At 37.5% G+C, this 24,580-nt stretch overlaps 1 protein-coding gene across 1 annotated transcript in view; it reads right to left on the reverse strand.

Moving 5' to 3' along the window:
- DCN (decorin) overlaps positions 1-23,193 on the reverse strand; it is a 35,356-nt gene extending 12,163 nt beyond the window's left edge. Inside the window, exons 1-3 of the mRNA XM_079305234.1 lie at positions 23,024-23,193; positions 18,761-18,996; positions 4,613-4,725 (exon numbers count right to left, since the gene is read on the reverse strand). Of these exons, the coding sequence (XP_079161360.1) occupies positions 4,613-4,725; positions 18,761-18,968 (321 nt within the window). The 5' untranslated portion in view covers positions 18,969-18,996; positions 23,024-23,193. The remainder of the gene's footprint in view (positions 1-4,612; positions 4,726-18,760; positions 18,997-23,023) is intronic.
- Between the last annotated feature and the right edge of the window lie 1,387 nt (positions 23,194-24,580).

The raw sequence follows: 24,580 nt of genomic DNA on the forward strand, positions 1-24,580 counted from the left end.
TGGTCATGCATTAAATTTATTACAATTTATCTGATAATTTTGTATTTTATATTCTACAAAAATTTCCTTTTTCTTCATTAGCCTAGTATGCTGACTCTCTCAAAAACTTTAAGGACCTCAAAATATTTTGTTCAGTTTTTCTCCTCACATGAAAAATCCTTACCCATTGTACAAGAAAAATGCTTTCTGTTCATGTGGTCTCTTTTATACTTGTTTCAGTGGAAAATCCCATTGTTTCTTAAGCACAATGCAAAGGTGAGTGTGAGGAAATGAAAATTCTCTAAGGGAGTGTTGTATTTCAGAAAGATTAACCTTTTGTTCCCCCCTCTGAAAATTTATTAGAAACCTAAAGCTGCACCTCAGTCCTGGCACTGATGATACCAGGAAGTGGATTCAGAGGTAAAACTTGGACAGAGATATGTGTCTGTTTTTTCACAGTATGATGGAGAGAACTCATTCTTCATTCTGTGATTTTAAGAGAGTTAAATATTTACTTAACTTCTTTTTATGTATGGGAAAAGGGAACTGAAGCTGTAATGAGTCATCAGAAGAGTGGATTATTTAATTAATATTTTTTGATCTCTCAGGGGGTTTTCTGTAAAGAAACATCTTCTTGGACTTTTCTTCAGGTTTGTTTTGTTTGGTTTTGGTGTTTTGAGGGGTTTTTTTGTCTGTTGTTTCATATTTTTAGAAAAGGATGGCATGAAATTTTCTCTTGCCATATGATATTTTGCTACTTCCTATTGTTACAAAGAGGGTTTCAGTTTCTCTGCCTGCACAATAGTGTTGATAACCCTCTAGTGTGGATATGGTCCTTACTTCAATTTCCAAGTTAAAATCTTTTGTCTGTCAGGTCTTCTCCTTCAGTTTAAGCAAAGTTGAGCATTGTTGTATGTACAGCCATGACTTTGAACAGTTCTGCTAGCTTCAATTAAGTAATGCTCCATTTGATTTCAGGCCAATAGTGCATTCATCTTTTTCACTATACTAGCACTGTGCCAATTGAAAAATCCTTGTTGGAAAAGCATGCAGTCACTATTCTGTTGTTTGTGCTGCTCTTACAGTGATCAAACACAGAGCAGTTTCTTTCACCTTTTTTTCCAGGTGCCAGGCATTCTGCTGGTTTGCTTTGGCTTTGCCACACAGCCTGCAACTCCATGTGCTGTTTGTGCAGGCTCCTCCTTTGCTTTGCATGAGGGCTTACTCATGGAGAATTTTGGATTCCTTATTGTGTCCAAGGGGTCAAAGTACTGAACCCCATCCAGAAATGTCGGTCTGTCTGGAAAATTCTGACAGTTTCATAGAAATAGAGACTTTTTTCCTGGCTTTTCCAATAGCTTTCCTGTCTGACTTTTTTGCCACAGGTCTAAGTCATAAGCAAGTTTTTTATATAATAAAAAGACCGTTTTCTGAAAACATGAAACTCAGTCCTCAGCTCTTAAAAAAGTCTTCAAGTTTTCCCCTATTCTCAAGTCCTGGTCTGAAAAACAAAATCAAAACCACACAAACAAAAATATTTCATTTTCAAATAGAGGGAAGCCTCACTGTGTTTTTATAGCACAATATTAATAGTTTAACCAATTTTTTCCTAGATAATTAAAAAACATAAAAATATTGAGTGTACTACAACTGTTGACTCTGATGCTTCTTGGCAGAAATCTATTATTTGCAGATAAATATTCCTTTAGTTGCATCCTCTTTTAAGTCCTTGCCTTATTTCCACAGCTGCAAATTTCATCTGCTCTTGGGAAACCTACTTAGGAAAATTTTCAATACAAAGAATATTTTGGTAGGTTCTAATTTCTCTTTCATCTCCAGTGTTGTGTACTCCAGTGCTGTGTAGTATAAGCAGCTACATGTGTACTAGAAGAGAAGCCATGAACAAGTTATAGTCAGATCCTTTATTTCCTCACTACTTATTCTAGGGTTTAGTACCAGCCTTAGGTTTGGCCCAATTTGTTAATGAAAATCTCTTCTAAAACTGATGTACTTGTGGTTGGTGACAGCTATAAGTATTAAGAAGGTATTTTAATGGATTATTCAAAAGTAACAAACTGTGTAAACTGCTTATTTTTTCAAGACCTGTGAAAACTGAGGTTTAAAGAATTTTTCCTTAAGGGATCATTTCATGCAAAAGGTTAACTCTAGTTTTTCCTTTTAGATTTTTGGAGCAATAATACTGTTAATTTTTAAAATCTTATTTTAATAAAGTACAAGAAAGTTTAGTAATGTCTAAGAAATATTTGAACATCACACTGTAAAGTGTGATATTAACCCAAGCCATGTTTCTCAGGAAATAAGATTAAAAAGTACATACATCTTATATATGTATCTCACACACTCATACATCTTTAAAATAAATGTCATAATAGAGCTCTGTCAACAACATACTTTTGAGTTTTACTTTCTGAAAACAATATTCCCTCTGAAAAATATTTAATTGAAAGTTGGGGAATGGGAATAATTCCCAGATATTACACAGGAATGCTCCTGCTGAGAGCAAAGATGGTGCCTAGTTACATAAATATACTGTATGACTAAATTATTATTTTGGGGAGAAGATCACAGAATCGTAGGATGGTTTGGGTTGGAAGGAGACCTTGAGAGAATCATTATTTGCTCTTGAGTAAATCCAGGAAAATTGAACTTTTGAAGGTTATTTGTTAAAATTTATGCTAATATATTATTTCCAGTGGTCCCTAAGCATGTACTGTGTACTTTTGTGAGCAAGCCAAACAAATAATTTCTTCCCTGAGGAGTTACTTATTTAATTCATTATTAAATTGTATCTTTTGTAAAAAAAGAAAAAGAAAAAAGAAAAAACAGAACAAAGCAAAACAAAGAAAACCCCTTAGAGTTAACTGCAATGAGATAGAATAATTCACAACAGCATCACTCACAGCAGGATGTGTAACTGAGACCTGAACCAAGTGCCAAGTGGGTAGAAGTCACTGGGAGCAGTGATTTTCATCTGCAATAGCATGCTCTGACTCATGTAAGGCAGACTCATTTCCCAAAAGATTATTCAGTGATAAGAATTTTGTCTCTTTTTATCACCTTGTAGATCATCTTTACTGAAAACACAAGACTTCTTTCCAAGGTAGAAGGAAACCAAAACAAATGGGCAGAAATTACAGTGTCAAATCTGTCCTGTAGCCAAAGAAGGGAATTGGGGAAAAAAAAATCTGGGGAACAAGTTATCTCATTCTTAAACTAGACCACTAAAATGTGATGTAGAAGAACATGTTTTGTTGACTTTAGAGGTCATCTATGGAACTACATCCACTATAGACATCTGCTAAAATTAGATGACACGAACCTCATCATGATTCACTCATGCAGATCCCTTTACGGTGTACAGTCTGGCATTCATATTTTTTAAAAAATTATCTTCTTGATGTTGCATTGTAACAAATATTTAAGATGGACTTTGGAAGAAATTAATAGAAGCAAAATTTTATAGGTTTTTTCCAAGTATGAGTGGTTGATTGCAGATTATTATTTGAAACTGTGATTCTTTGGGTGATGATACTGGCACCAGTAATGGATAAAAAGTGGGTGTTGCTTTCTAAATTGTGAAAGATAATAGAATAGAATAGAATAGAATAGAATAGAATAGAATAGAATAGAATAGAATAGAATAGAATAGAATAGAAACAGACTGTAAAGAGCCTGATAAGAAAAGCCAAATAAAATATTGTTTATAATAATAAATTATCAAATGGAGGAATATAGAGAATAAAATGGATTGTTGAAAGGCTAGAAAACTAATATTTCCAGACATATGCCTGAATTAGGATATTACTTTTAAGGACAGAGAATATCCTTTTTCTGCTTTGCAAAGAAAAATATTTTAACAAAATTTAGGTAAAAGAATGGGGTATGCATTTTAAAATGTTGATGAAAACTATAGATGGGTAGAAGAACCTCAGACAAAGCAAAAAAAATTTAGAAACAGAGGAAGGTAGCTGTCTGATGGAAACTTGGAAAAGAAGAGGTGAACCAGAAAAAAAATAGTCTCAGAAACCAGGAAGGAAAATATTCCAGCAAAGAGGAAACCAGACAAAAGTGTCAAGAAGAGACTGGCAGGTTAAGAAGGATGAGGAGCTTTGCTAGGAGAAAGATATTGCAAAAACACAATTTCATTGTAGTGCAGGGGGCAGAAGAGTAATTTGGAAAGATTCTTGAATTAAAATTAGTACAGAAACTACTGACAAACGTGGCACATAAAAATCTCTGTGAGCTCAGATGTAGGAGGGGCAGGAGTACACTAAGTGAGTGAGGTGGCAGGGTTGAGATGGAAATAACCAAGGAACTGAGCCAAAGAGACTGAGAAGGTAAATAAGTATGTGAGTGAAGTTATGATGGAGATCAGGGGACTAAATGGACAGGAGACAGGTCTTCAGAGCTGAAAAGAGCTGAGGAACTTCGGTAGTTCCACAAGAAAGCTTGCAGGAGAGAAATGGGAATAAAAACGGAAATAAATAGGCTAGGGTGGTGGAGGAATTTCACAAAATATTTAATTAGTTTTCCTTAAAAAATGCATCACCAGGCCAAAACCACTTTTTTCCCCCATTTTTGTTAGTAAATACCAGCTCGTTTATACACTTACATGAAGATTCTTCAGGTTCTTGAAATCACCTTCTTTAATTTCAGTGATTTTGTTGTTCTGTAAGTCCAACAGGGTTGTGTCTGGTGGAAGGTCTCTTGGCACCTTTTCCAGACCTAGTGACAGTGAAAAGAACAATTAATTTTAAAAGAAACTTTAAATAAGGAACAGTGCCTTTCTTAGCAGCATTTTTCTTTCAGTAAACACCATTTCTAGAACTAATTTCCTGAAGCAGCTTATGAAGACTTATTTGAATGTGTTTCTGTCTCCAGCCAGTCAAAGAGAGTTTTATTTGCTAAGTTGAATCAACATTTATTTATTCACATTTCCATTATGCCTTTTCTGAGAAAATGTCTGAAGTATAGCTTGAAGCAAAGGATTTAGTTTGGGGAAAATAGTTTCTAACATGTTATATTCCACTGAACTGTGTGAATAAAAATTCTTTTGGAAAGAGATATGGTATTTATTATTTTCACTGGGTGCTAGCTTTTGTGGACAGAGAACCTTTCCTGCTTTTAAAAGGTATTAGGTTTTTTGAAAGAAGTATGACAGTTAATTATAATAATTTCCAGAAAAAAATACAGTTCGTTTGACAGTAACTGAGTAAATTGCAGTAAAGTCCACCTTAAAAAAACCCCAAACTACCAATCCACCTCCCCCCTTTTCTTTGAACTGAAACTATGTCCAAGTTTTCTGGAGAACAAATCTCTTGGTTTCACTACAACTGCCAAAAGAACATCAGACAGTTTAAATTAAAGACTCTCTTTGGGACTATTTTCTGAATAGCTGATATGTAAGTCTGATGAAGTCATGGAAATGAAATTATTTAGTGTTAAATAACACTTGCTTTACCCAGTTTTCCTTTCATACTGTGACTTGGAATAAAACAAAATTTTTATAGTTATTCTGATTTACCACAAAATTAAAAATGTTCTTTCCTAACTAGCCTTTTTTTTTTTTTTTTTTTTTTTTTTTTTTAAACAGAATGTGAAATGCTAAATGAATAGTTTGTAGGGAAAAATTTCTAGACACTAATAAAGTCTCTGTATGGACATGTATCAGAAGTGGACTTCTCTGGGTAATATTGTCTTTTTACCAGTAAAGGTTTTAACTAGTATTCCTGAAGCAATATTTGAACTCTTCTGGGAAAGATCTCTGTAAGTATTTCCAGTGTTTCACCAGAACAATGGTACAGAGCATGATATTCTTCTCAAAGGAAAGATATATACCTATACAAATTTATTTTTAAAGCTACTCATTAATCCCAAGCATGGCATTGCAGAGATATGATTCCCAGAGATAAGATGCTCTGCCCACCACACCTGTGGAGATCCCATCCTGCAGATACTCCAAAGCTGTCTGGACACAGCCCCAAGCAATCCCCTAAGCAGGGGTGTGGCCTAGATGGTCTCAAGAGTTGATGTCCAAATTCAACTGTTCTGTGATTCTGTGATACCTACTGCTCATCAAAAGTGTGTTTTCACTCACAAAAATGTAGATTTATCTGTCAAAATCCTAGGTGTAGCAAAACTCCTCTTTCAACCCATTCTTTGAATATATGCATTTATATGTAAAGGAAAATATGGTAAGATTAAAAAAATAACAAAATATTTGGATCAGATTTTAACTAAAATTGAATGCAATATAAATTTACTAGAGTTTTAATTAATCCAGAATTCAAGAGTTTTAAAAAGCAGAATTGCACGGCCTGGGACGAATTAGTAAAAGTTTCATGAACTGACAACAGCCAAAAATCACATCCCATCCTGTTTACCTTACTGATATTCAGGGCACAAATATTTGATACAGATTAAGATTCTTCATGTTACTAAAACAACTTTTCCTCATTTAGGCATGGACGTTGTTCTTACTTCAACAGTTCCAAAACCCTCATTGCCTCCAGAAGCAGTACCAGAGTTCCAAATATATAAGGATGTGATACTGTGTACTTTGTATATTGTTTGTCTTTGGACAGTTTCTGTCTTCAGTGAACATGACTGATGTCAGCAACTAAAATATTCTTTCCCAAACTCTGCCTTTTCAGGATCATAACTTCCTACAGTCTAGCAACATCTATAGCATTCTTCACATATGAAAAAAAACAAAAACAACCCAAAAAACCAAAATCAAACCCAAGGATTTAATTACTTATATTCAAAGTGGCATTAGTATGTTCTGGTTGTCAGCCTTTTTATATCAGTGGGCTGGTACCTCTAATAAGTGGCAGACAACAGGGTGCAAAAGCTATGCAGTCATGCTTTGTGTGATGACCTGGAAATATAATTTGTAAGAGCATTTGGGGAACACTAGGCTTGCCACTGAAGGGATAATTTGCCCAAGTCTAAACCTCAAACACAACTTCCAGCTGTAATTTTCAGTTTCTAAAAGGTTAAGTATTATCAATGAATATTGTAGAACTGATTATTCCTCAGAGTAATAAAGTTAGAATTTTAATGCTTCTTATTATAAAGATAAGACAAATTTAATAATCAGAAATAATTTCTGAAAATTATTTATAACATCATTCTCCTGTCTTGTACTAGAAACTAGAAGAATGTACAATACAATAATTAGCTCTGCATATAGAGTATAATGGCCATCACATGAAGGATTGAACTTTTTTTATTACTTATCCCATGTATATTGTCATTCATTTCCTGAAGCTGTTTTTTCAAAAGTTTTCAAAATCAGCTATAGACATATTTTTTTTTTTTCCTTGACTTGTGTGGGTTTTGAAGAGCAAAGTGTAGATGAGTACAACTGTTGAGGAGACCTTGCATCATCTGTGAAAGCAATTTAATACATCCTCTAGCTGAAACCTACATCATCTAAAGCTCTCCAGTGGAGGAAGAGTTTATAAATGGGTGAATCTGACTTGTAAATCAGCATTTAAATAATTCAGGACTAAACTGCATTTGAGGTGTAAACCAGATCCACATCTACGTTGGCTGGTGCTTGGCTTGCAGTTCCAGGTCTCTGTATAATTTGATGAACCTCCAGGGAGATGCAAGTGGGAGGTGCATTGGTGGACTGCAAACTAATCCTATGCTGAAGCTCCCAGCCTGGACAGCAAAGCCCAAAACTTTCTGGTCAACAGCAGCCAGTGCAGATGAGTAGGGGAGCCTGAACTGACCTGACAGTGTGAAAGAGTTTAAATCCAGTGGAGAAAATTTCAATCCCACTGGAAGCTCAAATGGTTCCCAGGATAGAGTTATTACATCCCAGAAAGATTCTTTTCATTCTTCTGTCTGGGAGACAGAAGTTTAGAGGGGAGTTGTGGGTTGTCCTTACTCTTCATTTCTGAGAAACTCAAGTGATGTCCAAGTACTTCTGAATCTGTGTTGTTCAGTGTGATCACACATCCACCTACAAATGACTTCCAGTAAATGACTTCCTTCTCTTAGGATGAGGGGTTTTTATTCATGACAGAAGTTTTTCTAACTTTTTGCACACTTCCTTGTTACACAACAGATTTTTGGGACAGCATACACTATCAAAATGTATTCATTAAAAGCCAGAATAATTGGATCATTCAGCAATTTCCTTGTCACACAAGAAAGGCTCATTCACAGTCACCTTTGGTGGGGAGATGTGACCTGGACCAGGAATCCCTGCTGAGTGGGAGGTTGGAGAAGGTAACTTTGCAGAAACCAAGATTGTCTCTGTGGGATGTCATCCTTGGGAGAGTAGCCATTTATATTAATTTCTTAAGCAAATGGCAGTGTCTGGCTGTTTATCTGTGATTGCCTCACCTCCTGGGGAGGACAGAAGGCTGCTGGGTCTGGAGATTTTATGACACTGGGAATTAGGCAGAAAAGGGCCAAGGCTGGTATAACCCATCATTTCTCTGGTCCCTGAGAGAGAATCAATCAGTGGCTAGCCACCTCCTGTGTAGCACTGCACCAACCCAGCCAGCACATGCTGCTCTTTAGCCAGCCAAGCAGGTGTAGGAGATGTAGCAGGAATTTGGGGATAGTGTGAGGACGTTATGGGTTTTGGTGTACACAGCAGGCTTTGTTGTTTCTGAGCAGGAATAACCTGCTCAGCTGCAGGAGCTGTGCTCAAGTGGTCATGGATTGTTTAACCCACAAAGGAGAAGGGAGAATTTTGAGCCCCCCTGGCTATGCAGAGGTTTCAATCCGCTGCTCCAGCTTCCCGGCAGAGAGAGCCACAAGTTATCCTGCATCCTGGCATGGAGCCACACTTCTGCTGAAGCCATACGACTGTGCAGAAAAGGAATGCAAGATTTATGGGGCCAGTGAGGGAGACTAAGCAAGTAGAAGTTTGAGTCTGCAGCCCAGAGATGAGGAGGCTTTCCTGAGAATTGCATCTTTCCCACACTGAGACCATGAAGTCTAAGTAACAAATATGTGAACAGTGACAGTGATAAACAATTTTTACAATTTTGTGGTTTGATTTTTTTTTTTTTGGTGCATTTAGAGTATTTTGGGAGATTTTTCCTCCACCTATCTGTTTTACAAGCAGCAGGGATGGGGCTTATTCCTCTGAATAAACCTTTGCTTTCCCAGCTGGAGAGCATGTGCTAAAAGGCAGAGAGACATCTGAACGCTGTAGCTCGGGTACATGTGTTATTACATTGCAACACTTAGGATTATTATCACAGGGGCCATAAAATGGGGCTTGCTTCAAGACTCTCTCCGTTTTTGCAAACAGCTGCTGCCAGCTGAGGAATTTGGATGGAGCTCCATGTAATTCCCAGCCGTGATCATCAGTGGCTGCAGTCCCAGTGGAGGCAGCCTCTCCAGCAGCTGCCTGGGCTGTCTCTGCTCTCCTGCTCCCAGCCCAGCTCTGCTGCATCCCTCTGATGGGCAGCAATCCTCCCAGGGGTGAATGACCTTAGCAATGCCCTCAGTGGACTCTGGGGCAAACGAGGCTAAAGGCAAGTTTACAGGGTCAGGATTCTTAGTCACGGAAAAATAGCTGGATCCAAGGACTGCTCTCTGGAAGGATGGCAAGGAACTGCTTTGAATGCTTTGACTTAGAAAAGTTTACTGGTACTTTCCCAGGCTGTGTACTACAGTATTTACTGGAAATTTGTTCTCTATTGTGTGGGATTTGCAAATAGGAGTAATTTCATTATTTGCATCCATGAAATAAGAAACAATTGTCTTTTTCTACAGACGAGTATCCATGGCCTCCTTCTATATCCCACTTTCAAATTAAAGTTTGTTCTCTACTTTCTCCACTCTTGCTATGAAATCAGCAGGTTTTTTTTTTTTTCTAACAGATATAAAAAATCATTATGGAATGCATAAGATTCTTAAAAAATATATTCTTGAAGGTGATTGACAACCATTTTTTAGACCGTTTTCCTGTTCGGCAGCCTGAAAGTCTCGTAAAATCCATTTTGGGATTATTTTTATCACAGATCATTGTTTTTGTATATGTCTGACCCTTCCCATAGGAAAGAACAAGAAAACAAATGCCATTCCCTGCTGAGGTGGCCCCTCACAAGGGCAGACCCACTGACCTATTACCACACTGGGTTTTTTTTATTTCCTTAACATTTATAACATTGCTTCTCAGAACAGAGTGAGTAACACAAAGGAATAAAAACAAACTCACATGCATTTTGATCAAATGCAAAGTTCTCCATTGTGACACTGCTAATAATTACAAAAGTCCTAGCAAAGGTATAAAAGTGAAAGCATGGCTTTATCTGTTCTTTTCCACCTCCACCCACTCTGAGTAGTGAACACATATTTCACAGCATAACGGATATTGCAAGCCACAGCTGTTATGAATTATTTTTGAGAGCTAGTCACATTTTTGGTACAGACAGAGTTATTCTCCTGGCTCCAAAAGTTAATAACTAAGAGCAATGATATATTTTTTGAAGCTGAAAGCTCAAGCAAGTTCTACTTCTGACTTTTAATTGCAATAATCTCAAATGTATATGCCTTCTGAAGAACACCAGCATTTTTGATAGGCAGAAAAATATTCTGAAATAATCTTTAGATTTCAGAGATTAAGACATTAAATGAAACAAAAATCAAGTATTATGAGTTTTCTAGTTAACTCCTAGAATCATCAGCTTTACATTTCCCAATGCCATGGTTTCAGACAAAAAAACATCCCATCAGAGAGCAGCAACTGACCCGTGTGATTTGTGCAATCTGCCAGCACCATGTGCATAATGACTGTACTCAAAGTGGATGCAATGCAGATGTACTATCCATGAGTACTCATGAAGTAAGGTGAAACATTTTTTCCTTCAGTAGTCATAAGAGAGCATTTCAGTGGCTCAGAAAAGTGAGCATTGTCTAACAAATTATGTTTTGAATGACCCTTTGGAGTAATGTAATTTGATGTTTGCCTCTGCTGCAGTTTAAGTTAGCAACTGGCAATAGATGACAATTTGAGGATAGATCCCTCAATTTTTACTTTGGGATTTACCAGAATTTGTTCTAACATAATATCATAAACAATCATGTGGGGGGTGGTCTTCTCTGGTTTCAAGTAAACTTTCCCCTTCCTGTTCTGACCACATGGTCATTACACAGCCCTAGTTTATAACCTGAGGGCAGAGATATGTTCCTGGTTATTTCAGGTACTTCTAAACATAACACAGCCATTTCTCATAAATATTTTAGAATTGTTGTCAACCTACTCTCACACAAACATAAAATTTAAGAAGCTGCTGTGGTCATGTCTGTGACAATGAATAACAATTAAACAAATTTTGGAAGAGAATTTCCTGACTGAATCACGAAATCTACAGACCTGCTAGTTCACTCCTTCTACTATAGGATGTTATATATACCCTCATACCTCTTAGACATATTTGCTTTGTAACTTCTTTTATTTTGTCAGACATGTAGTGATAAAGCTTCCCCAGGTCTTCTGTAGCTCTAACAGCCATCTCTAGCCCAGAAGATGTAAACTCTCTGTCACAGAGTGAAAGAATAAAGAAGAGAAAGTAAATGTTTTCCCCTAATCCTGAAAACATTATGATTTAAATTCAATTCTTTTCCTTTGCTCTGTATCTCTTAGGTAGAGACTCAGCAATGAGTTGGATTATTGCACCACTACAGACACTTCTCTTCCATGTTGTCCTAAAATCTGAATTCATTGAGAAACTCTTTAGTTTCTGAGGTCCACTCTGAAGCAGTAGAAGGGAAAACATATACTCTAGCATAGAAACTGAAATCATTCTAGGCTTTCACATTATAGGTGATAGAGGAGGTCGGAGCAGAAACTGGTTCTGGGATGCTTCATTGAATATTTCTGTTGCACTAATGTTGTATTTCAGGACCAGATTGTAGCCCCATTTACACTTGTACATGTTTTAAAAGCTATGAAATTTCTAGAAATAATTTGTCCATTTGGGGTTTTTGCCATTAAGTCCTTAAAGTTGCCATCAGGTGTGTAGAAGGTGTTTCTCGCTTTAACTGCTATTCACTGTCTTATTAAAATTAAAACTGTAAGCATCCTCTCCTTAACAGATTTTTTTAAAAACTAAAAAGACTCCAAGTAAGTCCCTGGTAACAAACACAAGGATGGTATGGGATGCTCTCCTGGACGCCCCCAGTATGCATGCAGAGAGTACATAAATACTGTAAATTCTGATTTTCCCTTTTCTCATTTCCTATTGGCTGCCTATGAGGTTTGCAGTAGAGCTGCCTATATAGAAAATGCAATCTTACTAAAATCAGGGTCATTTGTAGAGAGCTGTTTGAATCTCATAACTGACTCCATAAGCTGAAAACTACAACACAAATCCCATCTTTTTTTTCTTTTTTTTTTCTTTCTTCCCAAAATACCATGCAGACATGGTCCTTGGTTTTGAGGTCCCTGTGTGCCTGTGTTTATTTTTTCCACCTCTATCTTTGCAGAGAAGCCCATTAGCAAATTCTACTCTTTTCTTATTTTTTATTTTTTTCCCAGACTGGAGAAGAGGAGACTGAGGAGAGACCTCATTGTGTTTTACAACTTCCTGGTGAAGGGAACAGGAGGGGCAGGCACTGATCTCTTCTCTGTGGTGACAGTGACAGGACACGAGGGAATGGCCTGAAGCAGTGTCAGGAAAGGATATTATAAAAAATATATAAAAATATAAAAATATTTTAAAAATATGTCAGGGAAGACATTGAAAACAAGATACATACATTTTTTTAAATGGCAATATATTTTAAAGAATACAGTTTTTGGTTTGCACTTTAGGAAAAGACTAAAGCATATTCTGAAAAATACTTTATTTTCCTGTAACCTGATTATCTCCTTTTGGGCCACTTCTTTTTAATCAAAGATTCAGGTTATGTGTAAAAAAAAAAAAAAAAAACAAACTAGACCTCTGAGTCCAAATTTGATAAGGCTAGGACACTCCAGTCTGGATTTGAAGCTGATGTTTTGAAAACAAAATACCATGGTAACTGTGTGAACAGTTTTCCTGGAGAGCTGGGTGCTAATACCAGAAGTTTCTTGCTGTTATCATTGGTGACTTCACACAGGACCTGAATTCCTAGATCTCTCCCCTGTTGCTGTGGGTTCTCAGTGAACACTGGGAAGGAGCTTTCTGATTCTTTATCTCTTCCTTGGCTGGGAACCCTCCACAATTAAATACCAGAGGCTTTTTGTTGTGAAAACAAAGGTATTTTAAAAATAGTTATATGTCTTACCAAGTAACACTCCCTACAAAGGTGTTAAGAACATAATACACATACCAGTCACATCTGATGGTCCATAACACTGGGTCATGTAAGGAGTGATTATTTAGCATATTTTAAACATTGTAATCACCTATAATCACTTATAATTGACTCACCTTTTACTAGCTATCTATTAGCTATTTATTAGTGCATTGGGAGATTTTTGAAATGAATCATTGTGACAGAACAAGCCAGAAAACCGTCACTTCTTGTATCACCTGGACTTGGCAGTCTGGATTTCCATTCCTGCCACTAGGCTTTCATAAATGGCATTTCCAAGTCCAAAGCAAGCAAACAATAAAAGAAAACATATAAAGTTGGTCACTGTTACCTTGGAGTAAGCAGCAAATAAGGAAGGGATGTACTTAGAGTAGATTAATTTTCATCTAAGATCATGTTTATCAGCTGAAACTGGAACATAAGTAACTCAGGTGGTGGTGCAAGAACACCTGCCCTACTGGCAAAAGATAGTGGCTTTTTGTTAATATAAAGTAGTCTACATCCAGGCCAATATATTTTTTCTTGAAAATTTTTCAAGAGTGTTTTCTAATTTTTGGGTTCTTGATTTAATAATTTTTTTCAGAGTGTACTGAGCATAGGGTTTAATCAATTTTTTTAACTTCCAGGGCATCCCCAAAGTTGTATTGAAGCAGAATTAATACAAAAAATTTAATAATCCATGCCAAATTTATCACAAAACAAAGATGGCAACATGGGTTTATTTTTCCTTGCCTTAATTTTCACACACATAACTTAATTAATCTGATAGTAAGTTGTATAGGCTGCAGTGGTCATTGCCCTGTCCTGGCACTCTCCAAGAGTGATGCATCCTTTCCATCACTGACATCCACCTTAGACAAGATGAACCCCTGCAAGGGCAGCCTAATTCACCCCATGTCTGTGAAAGCAAAGCAGACCACTCTTAGATTCTGACCTTGCTGTGATAACTCATATAAATCCTCCAGTCTGACCTCCAACATGTTAAGAGTATCCCAATGCACCCAGTCAGCCTGTGGAATGCCCAGTGGCTTGTGCTTGCTGACAGCCCAAGTTATGTTGGGCTAAAGAATGTCAGTTTTAAGGCCAAGGTCTTTTGATGCAGATTCTATTCTCAGTATAAGTGACAGACTACTTTCCCAGATTTCATGAATCCTTTTTTAATGATAGTAATTTTGGTAAATGATCAAGTTCTATGAAGCCAGGGGATTTCATGAGAATATCACCTTCTATTAAACATAAAAGCAACAAGAATTTAAGCTGCATTGTAAGGGAAAAAAAAAAAAAAAAAAAAAAAAAGAAAAGAAAAAAATTTGTCCTAAAGGCTCATCAGTGACAATGTAAATACACATTTTTTTTTTTAAATTTAAAAACTGTATTTGTTAATGCCTGGCTAAGGATTCATACTTTCTTTCATTGCATGTTTAGTAACCTATAAGATTTAAGCCAAACATTTATCTTTAAAGATTATTATTAAAGGAGAAAGTTTCCTTTGTAGTGAAAAATGAGGTTTTCACTTGGAGTAAAAATCAGAAAATGGGTGTTCAGATATTTCTGGAAATATTTCATACAGTGAGATAAATTATCTTTTGCCAACAAATAAATTGCCATATTACAATGGTTCAAGTGTTGAAGAGCCATCAGTTGATATATTGAGACACCCTATTTGTTCAGATAAAACTGCCTCATGTTACCAGATCCCAGTGATAATACTTTACATATCTGTGAGCTTTTCAACTCCTGATGTCAAAGTGCTTTCCAAACACACCCTCCAACACCCATGCTGAGCTCTAATGTACTCTATATAAGCTGGACACACCCTGCATTTCTGAGCTGCGAGCAAAATTTGAATTTTAGCTGTAATACTGCTTCAGCTTTTTTTGCTGACATCTCTCTCTTGCACACCTTTTGGAAACCACAAAACCTCCATGGATGCTTAGTGGGAGAGATGGAGAGATCCCCACCACATCCTGTAAGGTCTCCATGGAGGGTAATCATTCCATCCTGCACAGAGACACTGCTCATTTAGAAGGGGCTGCCAGACTTATCTGAAGGTGAAATAATGCTCTGACCACCACCTCTGAGGGTGCTTATGAAGCATTCTGCATCTGCTGCAGGGATGAGTAATCACACACAAATCCTCCTGCCTACCAGGGCATCTGGGATGAACTCTGCTTGAGACTCCCTTTGGGAGGACGAGACTTTAAATGGAACTGTTAATCCTTGCTAGGGATTTTGAGAAGCATGTTTGCCTGGCCAGCTGACTGCACATCTTCCCTGTACATATTCCTTTAAAACAGGAAAAGTGGCCTCTGAGCAGCTACATCAGTTACTCCCCTACATCAGTTACTGTGCTGTGCTCTGATAAGGAAGATGTTTGTGATTTCTATGGAAAGCTTGGATATAGCATAGCAATGTCTCATCCTGAAGCATGATCAAAAAGTGAACCTGTGGCTCTCTTTTAACAGGAGGCAGATTGATAAAAGGCAGGACTTTTATAAATACAGTACAATGGCCTTCCTTGATGAGATCATTGAGCCTGTTCACAAAGGTAACATATCTCATGAAATGTAGGCACATGAGGTTCTGCTTTTGATCCACTAGTAACCAAAACTTAGAGAGAATTCTTTTTCAGGATGTGAGAAGGCAGCATTCTCCTTCTTGTCAACTCAGCTCTTGGCTGGAAAGCAAAATAAATTAATTTGTAGGTGTGTGCTTAGGAAGATGTAACTGAAGTTTAAGACTATAGGAATGCAAAAATTCAGCTGACAAGAGCGTAATTGGACCACTGGGCATTTTTTCTTTCACTGTTTTTATTGAACTTGGATTTTATTTTTTTTGCTATTCCCATCCAGTGCTCAAGAGAAAAGGGGCAAACCTGATCTCTGGATTCTGGATCCAGTAGTTCTGTGGTTTCACATAACCTTGTGTTAGGTGGTTGTTTTTTTCCTTATGAAGTAAGAATCTACAAATAGCAAATGCCCATTTAGGCATGAAAGAAACAGGCTGAGGAAGAGGAGGCCTCTCTGTATGTTGCCCATGTCAGGGTCCCCCAGCTGCCTTGCTCTGGCATGTCCCCTGGGCTCATGGCTGTAAACACAACTTCCATGCTAGAGAGTGAGTGGGGGGAAAGATCCTGATTCAGGTTTCAACTTTCCTTTGTGAGAATTTATTTAGGAAGGTCTTAATATGCCCTTGTGAAGACCCTTGTTATTGCCTGAAATTTTTCTTCAACTAGTATCCATGGGACTAGATGACTAAATTGATAATTTTGGAGGACAGATGTAGCTAATTTGGTTGGGTTGGAAATGCCCAGAGCTGAAGGGAGAGGCAGGCCAGGAGCACAGGTTAACAGGAAGGCAGAACTGTCAGTGCTAGTTTCACTCCTTCTGTATGCACATTACCCTCCCGATCCTTGAACACCAGCACCCTTCATCCCACAGCTCAGGAGCACAAGGGGACACCTCCACAGATTGCAATGAAAGGCCGGCAGCTGCCTTGTCTCAAGTCAGCAGGTAAATATGGCTTTTCCTAGGTCTGTCACACAGGAGTGAGTTGGGAAGAGTAGAGGGCAGGTTTTCCTGTGAGCAGGTGGCACACAGCTCTCCTGTCCCTGCTGGCAGGGCAGCCAGCAGTCCTGAGTCCTCATCAGCCTCCCAGCTGGGCATTGTCCCATCAGGGGGGCAACAAAGATGGGTGAAACCTAAGGCCAAGGCTGGCACTGCTTAATGATTACTTCCTTGAGCTCTGCCAGGGAAGCACTATTTATTTATTTCCCAGGGCTGCATATTTTGAGCCCAGGGAGATCTCTTTTCCTTTGTACCCAAGGGCTGGATGTTATCAGCCCAGCTGATCCAAAAGCACTTTTTCATTGTCTGATATGCAGCAGGGGGGTTTAAAGAAAGCTCAAAATGCATCTCTTTTTTTTTCACCCCACTTGAAATTATCTGGGAAACACTGACCTGGGGCCTTAATTTTTGTATTCCTGAGTGTACTTGTCAGTATGGGATGCTACTAACCCAAAAGTATCTTATGCAATGGACTGTAAACCACATGTGTGTGAAGAAGTGCATGACTATAGAGGAGCAAGCATAGGAGCAAAGGGTCCCTGTGTGAGTGTCTCTGCTTTTTTACCAAGTGAAAGCTCATTATATGCTGCAGAATTGAAGCAGAATGAGAACAAGTTCTCAAAATAACTTAAATTCCATCAGCATTACTAAGTGTAACAACAATAAAACCTAAGACTTTCATGGCATGTGGGGCAACCTCCTCCCCAGGTCCCCACTCCATGTTTGCTCCCTCTGGCACCTAAATGGTAAAAAAAAAAGAAAATAGCTTTTAAGAGGGGACAGTACTGTGGAAGCTTTATGAATGCATGGCTAGGTTAGCCCACAGCTTTGTGCAGCTTGGCTTGCATTGTTCACTGGGTCTTTGCCAAACATATCTGTTGTGTAATTATGTGGCTCACTTTAATGAATTTACAGAAGTTTCTAGGGGTGTAGCTATAGTTTCCCCTCCTTTCTGTAATTATACAACCCCCACTACAATGAGACACAGATCCTAACTGGTGGATTTGTGCCATGACTTAAAGGAATTATCAAAGCCAATGTTATAAGAAAATGGAAACACCAGCTATACATTTAAAGAGCTAGGAGAAGAGTTAAAGAAAAAGAAGCTCTATAAAATCATGAGAAGATATTTTTTTCCTTGTGAGAAAAACCAACTCTAATTGAATTTCCGCACTGTACACTAACCAAGATTGAATAATACCAGTTTAAACTAAGAGCAGTCTCACTGAAGTCAACTTCATTAGCTGAGATTTCTGCATGGAAAAGTCAAATACAGTGATGGCAGACATGGCTTCATATCCTGCTACTCTGACTGTGCACACAAGCCCTTCCCTTACATGGGGGAGTAAGGAAGGTTTGTGAGAAATGCTCTCATGTTTTCAATTTATATAGTGTCTAAGAAAGATATTTAATAAGGGACTCCATAATGTGTTCATTATTTTGGAGTGTTTCCAAGCTCTTTACTCCAAAGAGCTGGTTCCAGGATATATGATTCAGCCAGTCATTTCATGCTCATATATTCCTATGGAAACGGGATGACTTCTGTGTTAAGGTACTAGACAGTATGATTAAAGGTGTTGAACCTTGGACCACGCAATTTAGAACCTTTTAAAAAGTTTCCATCCCCACATCCGACCTCACTGCCTTTATTTAATATTCATCTGAAGGAATAGCTTTGAAAAGTTGCTTTCTCTGCAAGAGAAATATGATGAAATGTACACATTCAAAAATCAAACATTCTTCATGGTCACAACAAACGCCCATGTTTCCAGAGCTTTGCAGCCCGCTTTGTACAGCAAACTCTGGTTAATCACAGCGTATTTCTTCGGGAAAAGCCAGTTAGGGGGTGCCAGTCCACAGCAGCCCCAGCCCTGGTGCCAGGATGGGAGCAGAGCCCCGGGGATGGCTGGGCTTACCTAGGTCGGAGCACTGCACCACGCGGAGGTGGCACTGGCAGCGGAAGGGGCAGACGGGCCCGAAGCCGGAGATGACGGGATCGTCCGTGGGAGCCATGTCCGCCGAGCCCTCGTCCTCCAGCATGAAGTCAAAGAGGCCCTGCTGGTGGAAGGGCTTGGCCAGGCATGCTGGCAGCAGCAGCACAAAGAGCAGAGCCAGCCTCTTCATGGCTTAGTTCATCGACTCCCAGCACAGCCTAGGGTTCAAAGCAGCGCGTTAACAACAAGGGTAGCGGTTTTCCATTGCTGCAGGGTTCCTCCTGAAGGAGGTCCAGCACACCCACCAATTGCATAACTGTTCCTTTCAACAAAAGAAAACTGAATTGTAAAAATAGGACAGTTATGTGATAGGAGCCTGGTAACTTGTCAATAGGCCTTTTATTTTTTTTTTTTTTTTGGAAAGTAGTTTGAAGGCAACTGTAAACACATCTGTTTGCATATTTAGAGCCATATTTATTAGGAACAGGCAGGGCTGTCAACTTTGTTATGCAAAAGAGTCAAAGCAATAAGCTACATTTTCCATGTGCCTGTTTTCTGCCAACATAACAGTCTATTTGATTTCATTAGCATTTATTTCATAGCAATGGGTTTGACCCCTGGGGACAAACCTGAGGTTCCCAAACTCACTGTAATTCAGCATTTCATGTACTGAGAAATATTTTTAAGCATCAGCTTGCTGTGTGCTTTAAATTATAGCCTAGTAAAACTGACTGAGAAAGAGTAGGATTTAGTGACAGGGTGGAAAGTGAGGGGAAGGTCTTTGGTTGTTTAAATGCACTATATTTCTTTCCTAGTTTAAATAGCACAATAAAATAGAATACAATGTTGTGTTATATTTAATATTCTTGGCTTTCTTTCTAAATTTTGACATCCACCCTGAGAATCCTTTGCTTTGCTCTCCATAAGCTTTGAATTGATGCTTCCAGTGTGCACACATTCTAATAGGACTTCAGGGCTTCATTCTGCAGACTTTCAGTCAGGAGGAACTTTACACAAGTATGCATTGCCATAGATATTAACAAGAAAAGCTGCTTAAATACATGCTCTCAGGTCTTAGGCCTATATGCATTTGAACACATTCCAGATTGAGCTACCTGTCTTGTTCTGCACTAAGGATAAATTACACTACTGGTTGCAGGTTTTGAATCAAGGCTGTAAAGACCAGCTAATTTTCTGAAAATTATTATCTTTTCCTGTGTATTTTATACAATGAAGTTCATACTTGGCTAGTTTTAATTGATTAAAAAAAAAAAATCACAAAAAAAAAAAAAAAAAAAAAAAAGAAAATAAAAAAAAAAAAAGAAAAAAGGAAATAAATCTGCCTTCAAAATTCCAAGTAACACAATGCCAAACTTCTCATTTATATAGGAGCATTTTCTTAAAATGGATGGTACAGTCCTAAGTACAGATGCTGCTCTGCAATAAAAGCAAAAATGCCCACTTACTTCTACTTCTTCAGGTCTATATCTTAGAAACACCTTGCCTGTGTGCTAGCTGGGACTATTTCTTTTTCCAAAAGAAGTTATCTATCAGTTAGGGGTGTGGTAGAGCATTTTTCAGCTCCATATTCATTGTTGGATAAAAAAAATGGAAGAGGGAGAAGAGGAGGACTGTCTCCCTCTCTACTTTGACATATGGAACCTACCAGGTAGATGGCAAGAATGAACAGATGATATCAGGTGACAGTAGTTTTCTAACATTATACAACCAGGTACTCTAAAAGGAATGGTTAGTGCTAAGAAAAAGCAAAATATGTAAAAAAGCCATGAGACTGGATTTAGATACAATTTATGTTGTGCCTGAGTTCATTTTCCTTTATGAGTTTCTCCATACAGGTGCCAATAAAACAATTCTCCAGAAACCTTTAGGTCTGTTTCTTGAGAAGATGATTAGGTTACCTAATAAAATATGCTGGTGTCTTAAATTCATAGCCTACATTCCTGTGACCTACCTGACAGGAAGCCCTGTATCTAAGACCTTCAGATATCCCAAAGACTACAAAGTGAAATCACATAGAGTAAAACACTGTTTATGTTGTCTCTTTAAGACATATTTGTTTTCTTAGTTGCACATGAAAGTCCTTCTGTTGCTGGAACAGACCCTTGCCTACTGCATGCACTGAGGGGGAGCACAGACCCCAGCAGCTAGAGAGGTTTTAGTATTTCCTGTCAGCCAGGGCTGTGTAAACTCATGACATGGAGCAGGGGCAGGCTGTGTCCCCATGTGGATCTTCCTCCTGGGCTGCCTCCTGCCCTGGCTCCCCAGTGACCTGGGGCTGTGTCCCTTTCCCTGCAGCACCCCTGCCAGCACAGAGTGCACAGGGACATGTCAGGGTGTCACAGCAGAGTGCTGTTAATGCATGCTAGGGAGCTGTTGCCAGGGTTAAATATAAAACATGATTTTTGGAATAGTGATCGTCACGTGCAAGTTATTGTAAAATAACAATGCAATTTATTAATAATGTCAGACAAGAAAAAAAAATTGCTAAATGATCACCATTCATCACAACAAGCTGCTTTGTGAAAATTACCAATAAAACTTTACCCCAGTACAAATTATCTTTGAGAATATATATTAATAACAATAAACATTGGGAATGCTGCACACTAATCATTGAATGGTAGTGGTAGTCAGGACCTCTTAAAGTCTTTCCTCAACTTTTTTTATGTTTTAATATGTTTTTAAAATCTTTTAAAATATTTAAAATTTCTTTATTCCCTCTCAGGGTCACTGCTGAAGTACCACCCATCCCAAGAATGCACAATCAGGATCATACCCTGGAGTTTAATTACTACCATTCAGAAAAGAAAAAAAAGGCAAAAAAAAAAAAAAAAAAAGACACTTTGCTTCTCCTTCACATTAATATTAATGTCTTAATTTATCTCAGTTAAACCCTGTAGCAGGCCTTTCCTTTGGTCCCTGTTTTGCAGAAACTGCAATGAAACCAGAAAGAACTGGCTATAAAGGAAAACTGTAGGACAACAAAGGATATCATGTATATATATAACCTGAGAATACAGCAGAGAAAACAGCAGACACAAGCTACGTGTTAATCAGGATATAGGAACAGATATCTTCAGTCATATGAGCATTCATTCTGCAGACACATGGATCTGTTCCTATTGTTTGCATGTGTAATTGAACATAAACAAAAGAAAAGATATACACAAAACTGTACAACCAAGAAATGTTTACACTTCACTTACAAAAAAAAAAAAAAAAAGGAGAGGACAAAAAAAATCTGAATTCTGTGACACAATATTTATGTCTACAGGACATAACTGTTTAAAATTCCTTTAATTATGTGTTTACAATGAAGAAGAGTTTTCCACAAACAGAGGAAACTATACCATAGGCTTGGCACATTTCATTTTAAAATACCACTGAAAATATGCTTCATCAGTTCACGTCACCACTGTATTGGTGGTCTTCTTGTCAGTTTACCTTAATATTAAGGGTAAATTATTAGTCTATCTACTGTCAGAAATCTCTCAAAATTCCACAAAGACAGGCTAAACAATATTTTGCAGTTTCAAAAAAGTCCCCTCCATTTTATGTTTTATCCATTTTGTGCAATAAAGTCTACATATGCAAACATAAGAGTTGGAAGTTTTAGAGGATAAAACTCTAACAGGAGTTTCAACTGACTTTTCTTTTCTACTATTTCATTCATAAGAACCTTCTTTAAACATGATTCCCTTGTTTGTACCCTGTAACATAGCACTTTCTAACATTACAAAGACATACACTGAGCTGTTTAACTTAGTACTATGCATTTTTTTCTCTAAAATTGAAATTATATTCATCAGTGTCTGAAATACATATGAAGAAACACACGAGAAAGAAATCAGAGTGCAGCTTAAAGCAGAAATGTAAGCATACACACATTTTTTACACTCTCTATATCACAGATTCTAAACCCTGGATTACAGAGAATATACTGCTGCAAAAGTTTACAGCAAAGAAAAAGAAAGGACTATAGCAGTGCTTATACAAATCAAAACAAGAGACAGAACAGTCAAATAAACAGTAGGAAATCTGCAGAGTCTGAGAATGTATTCTCATGTTTCCAAGAAACAAAAGTACTGCATAGAAAACTTAACATTATTAAACATTTAGTAGGATTTTTAACTTGCTTCTCTTAAAACTCAGATAGCTCTTGCCATAGACTTGCCGAAGTTTTATTAGTGCAGCATAGTTCAGGAGAATTACTAAAAACCATACCTTTTAATCCAGGGATTTGCAACAGGAGCTCTCAAAGCTGAGATGTAATTAAACTAAATATTCAACCCAGGCAGAAGGCTTTGCAGGTGTGGAAAGGAGGAGGGGGTAAATTCAGCTCAGTGACTGTCACTTGGAGGAAAACCCTCCTGCTTCTATTCCATAGCACAGTTAAAAAATGTTTCTCTCAATGAACACAATCCAGGCTGACACCCACATTAGATCATATGGTAATGATATGTCTCCTGTATTGTAGCCAGAAACTTTATCAGCTCTTTTGCTTTCTTTTCCTCCTTTTTCCTTTTCATTTGCTTTATTTCTCTTTCATCTGTTTACAATCCCAAACTACTTGTACATTATAAGACAGATTCTTAGCTGTAATTCATCCTACTTACTTTATTTATGTCCCTACAGCATATAGTTAGGAAAGTTTTCTTGGTTTTAACTATGGAGGTTTTTTGATTCAATGAAAAAAATGTTCAGCTCTCCCTCTTGTTTATAGTATTTGGAAATCAAGGAAATGATATAAAATTAATCTTTGAGTTAGGCAAAGTGGAGATTAATATCAGAACAAAAGGGTTAGCTTTAATAGTGAAACTATTTAAACAGATATAAACCTGTCTTTGCTTATGCTATAATCATTGTCAAACTAAGTAATATATAGTTTAATATATTATTATCTTGCCTAATAATAGATTTTGTATGCATTTGTTCAAATGACACCATGGTTTTGATATATATGAAAATCACGTTTTCATTAGTAAAAGGATTGTAACATTTGTGGTTAGAGCTGCTTTATATAAACTTTGTTGGGGGTTTTTTTGGTTTTGTTTTGTTTTTTTTTTTTCACTGCCTTCTCACCAGGACAGCAAAACAGAGGGGAAATTAGCTTTAACTGTTTGGGTTTTGTGTTGGTGGTTTTTTGTGGTTTTAAGGGTTTTTTTAAGGTCGTCCCCCCCCCCCCTTTTTTGGTTGGTTCTTTTAGGGTTTTTTGCTGTTTTTTGTTTGGTTTTTTTCTTAGCTAGGGATTTTTTAGAGTCAGAGGAAATTTTTTTAAAACATGGAAGGAAAAATGTATCTGACTTATTGTTTAGATTTATATTTTATATTAGTAATTTCTGGTTTTATGCAAATGTCAGTGGAAGCTAAAATGCAATTTCTTTATTCCTGCACAATTCTGAAAGTCTGGTGAACTGAAATGAGAGCAAATACAATAATTACTATTTATTTAGTAATCCATACACATTGTGCACATGTGTAGTTTCACTGTGCTGTTTGCTGTCCTATCTAAATACTGAAGGCTTGTTTCTCTGTGTTTTGACTTGTATCTTTTTTATTTCTGCCCCTAGGCAAAGGCCAGGTGCAAATCTGAAATTAAAGCCTGTAAAATTATGCTTAAAAGAAGTCAGAATTTTTAGAAACACAATAGACTCTTGAAATTTTATCTGTCCTCATTTAAATTCAAGAAGAACCTTTAGAATAGATCTTAAAATTGCTCTCCTTTGGTGGAAGACAGCATGGTGGAATAATTGTCTGTTAGTTTTGGTCTCTGTAGAACAA

This window comes from Erithacus rubecula (assembly GCF_903797595.1).
Source record: "Erithacus rubecula genome assembly, chromosome: 4".
NCBI classification, from domain to species: Eukaryota; Metazoa; Chordata; class Aves; order Passeriformes; family Muscicapidae; genus Erithacus; species Erithacus rubecula.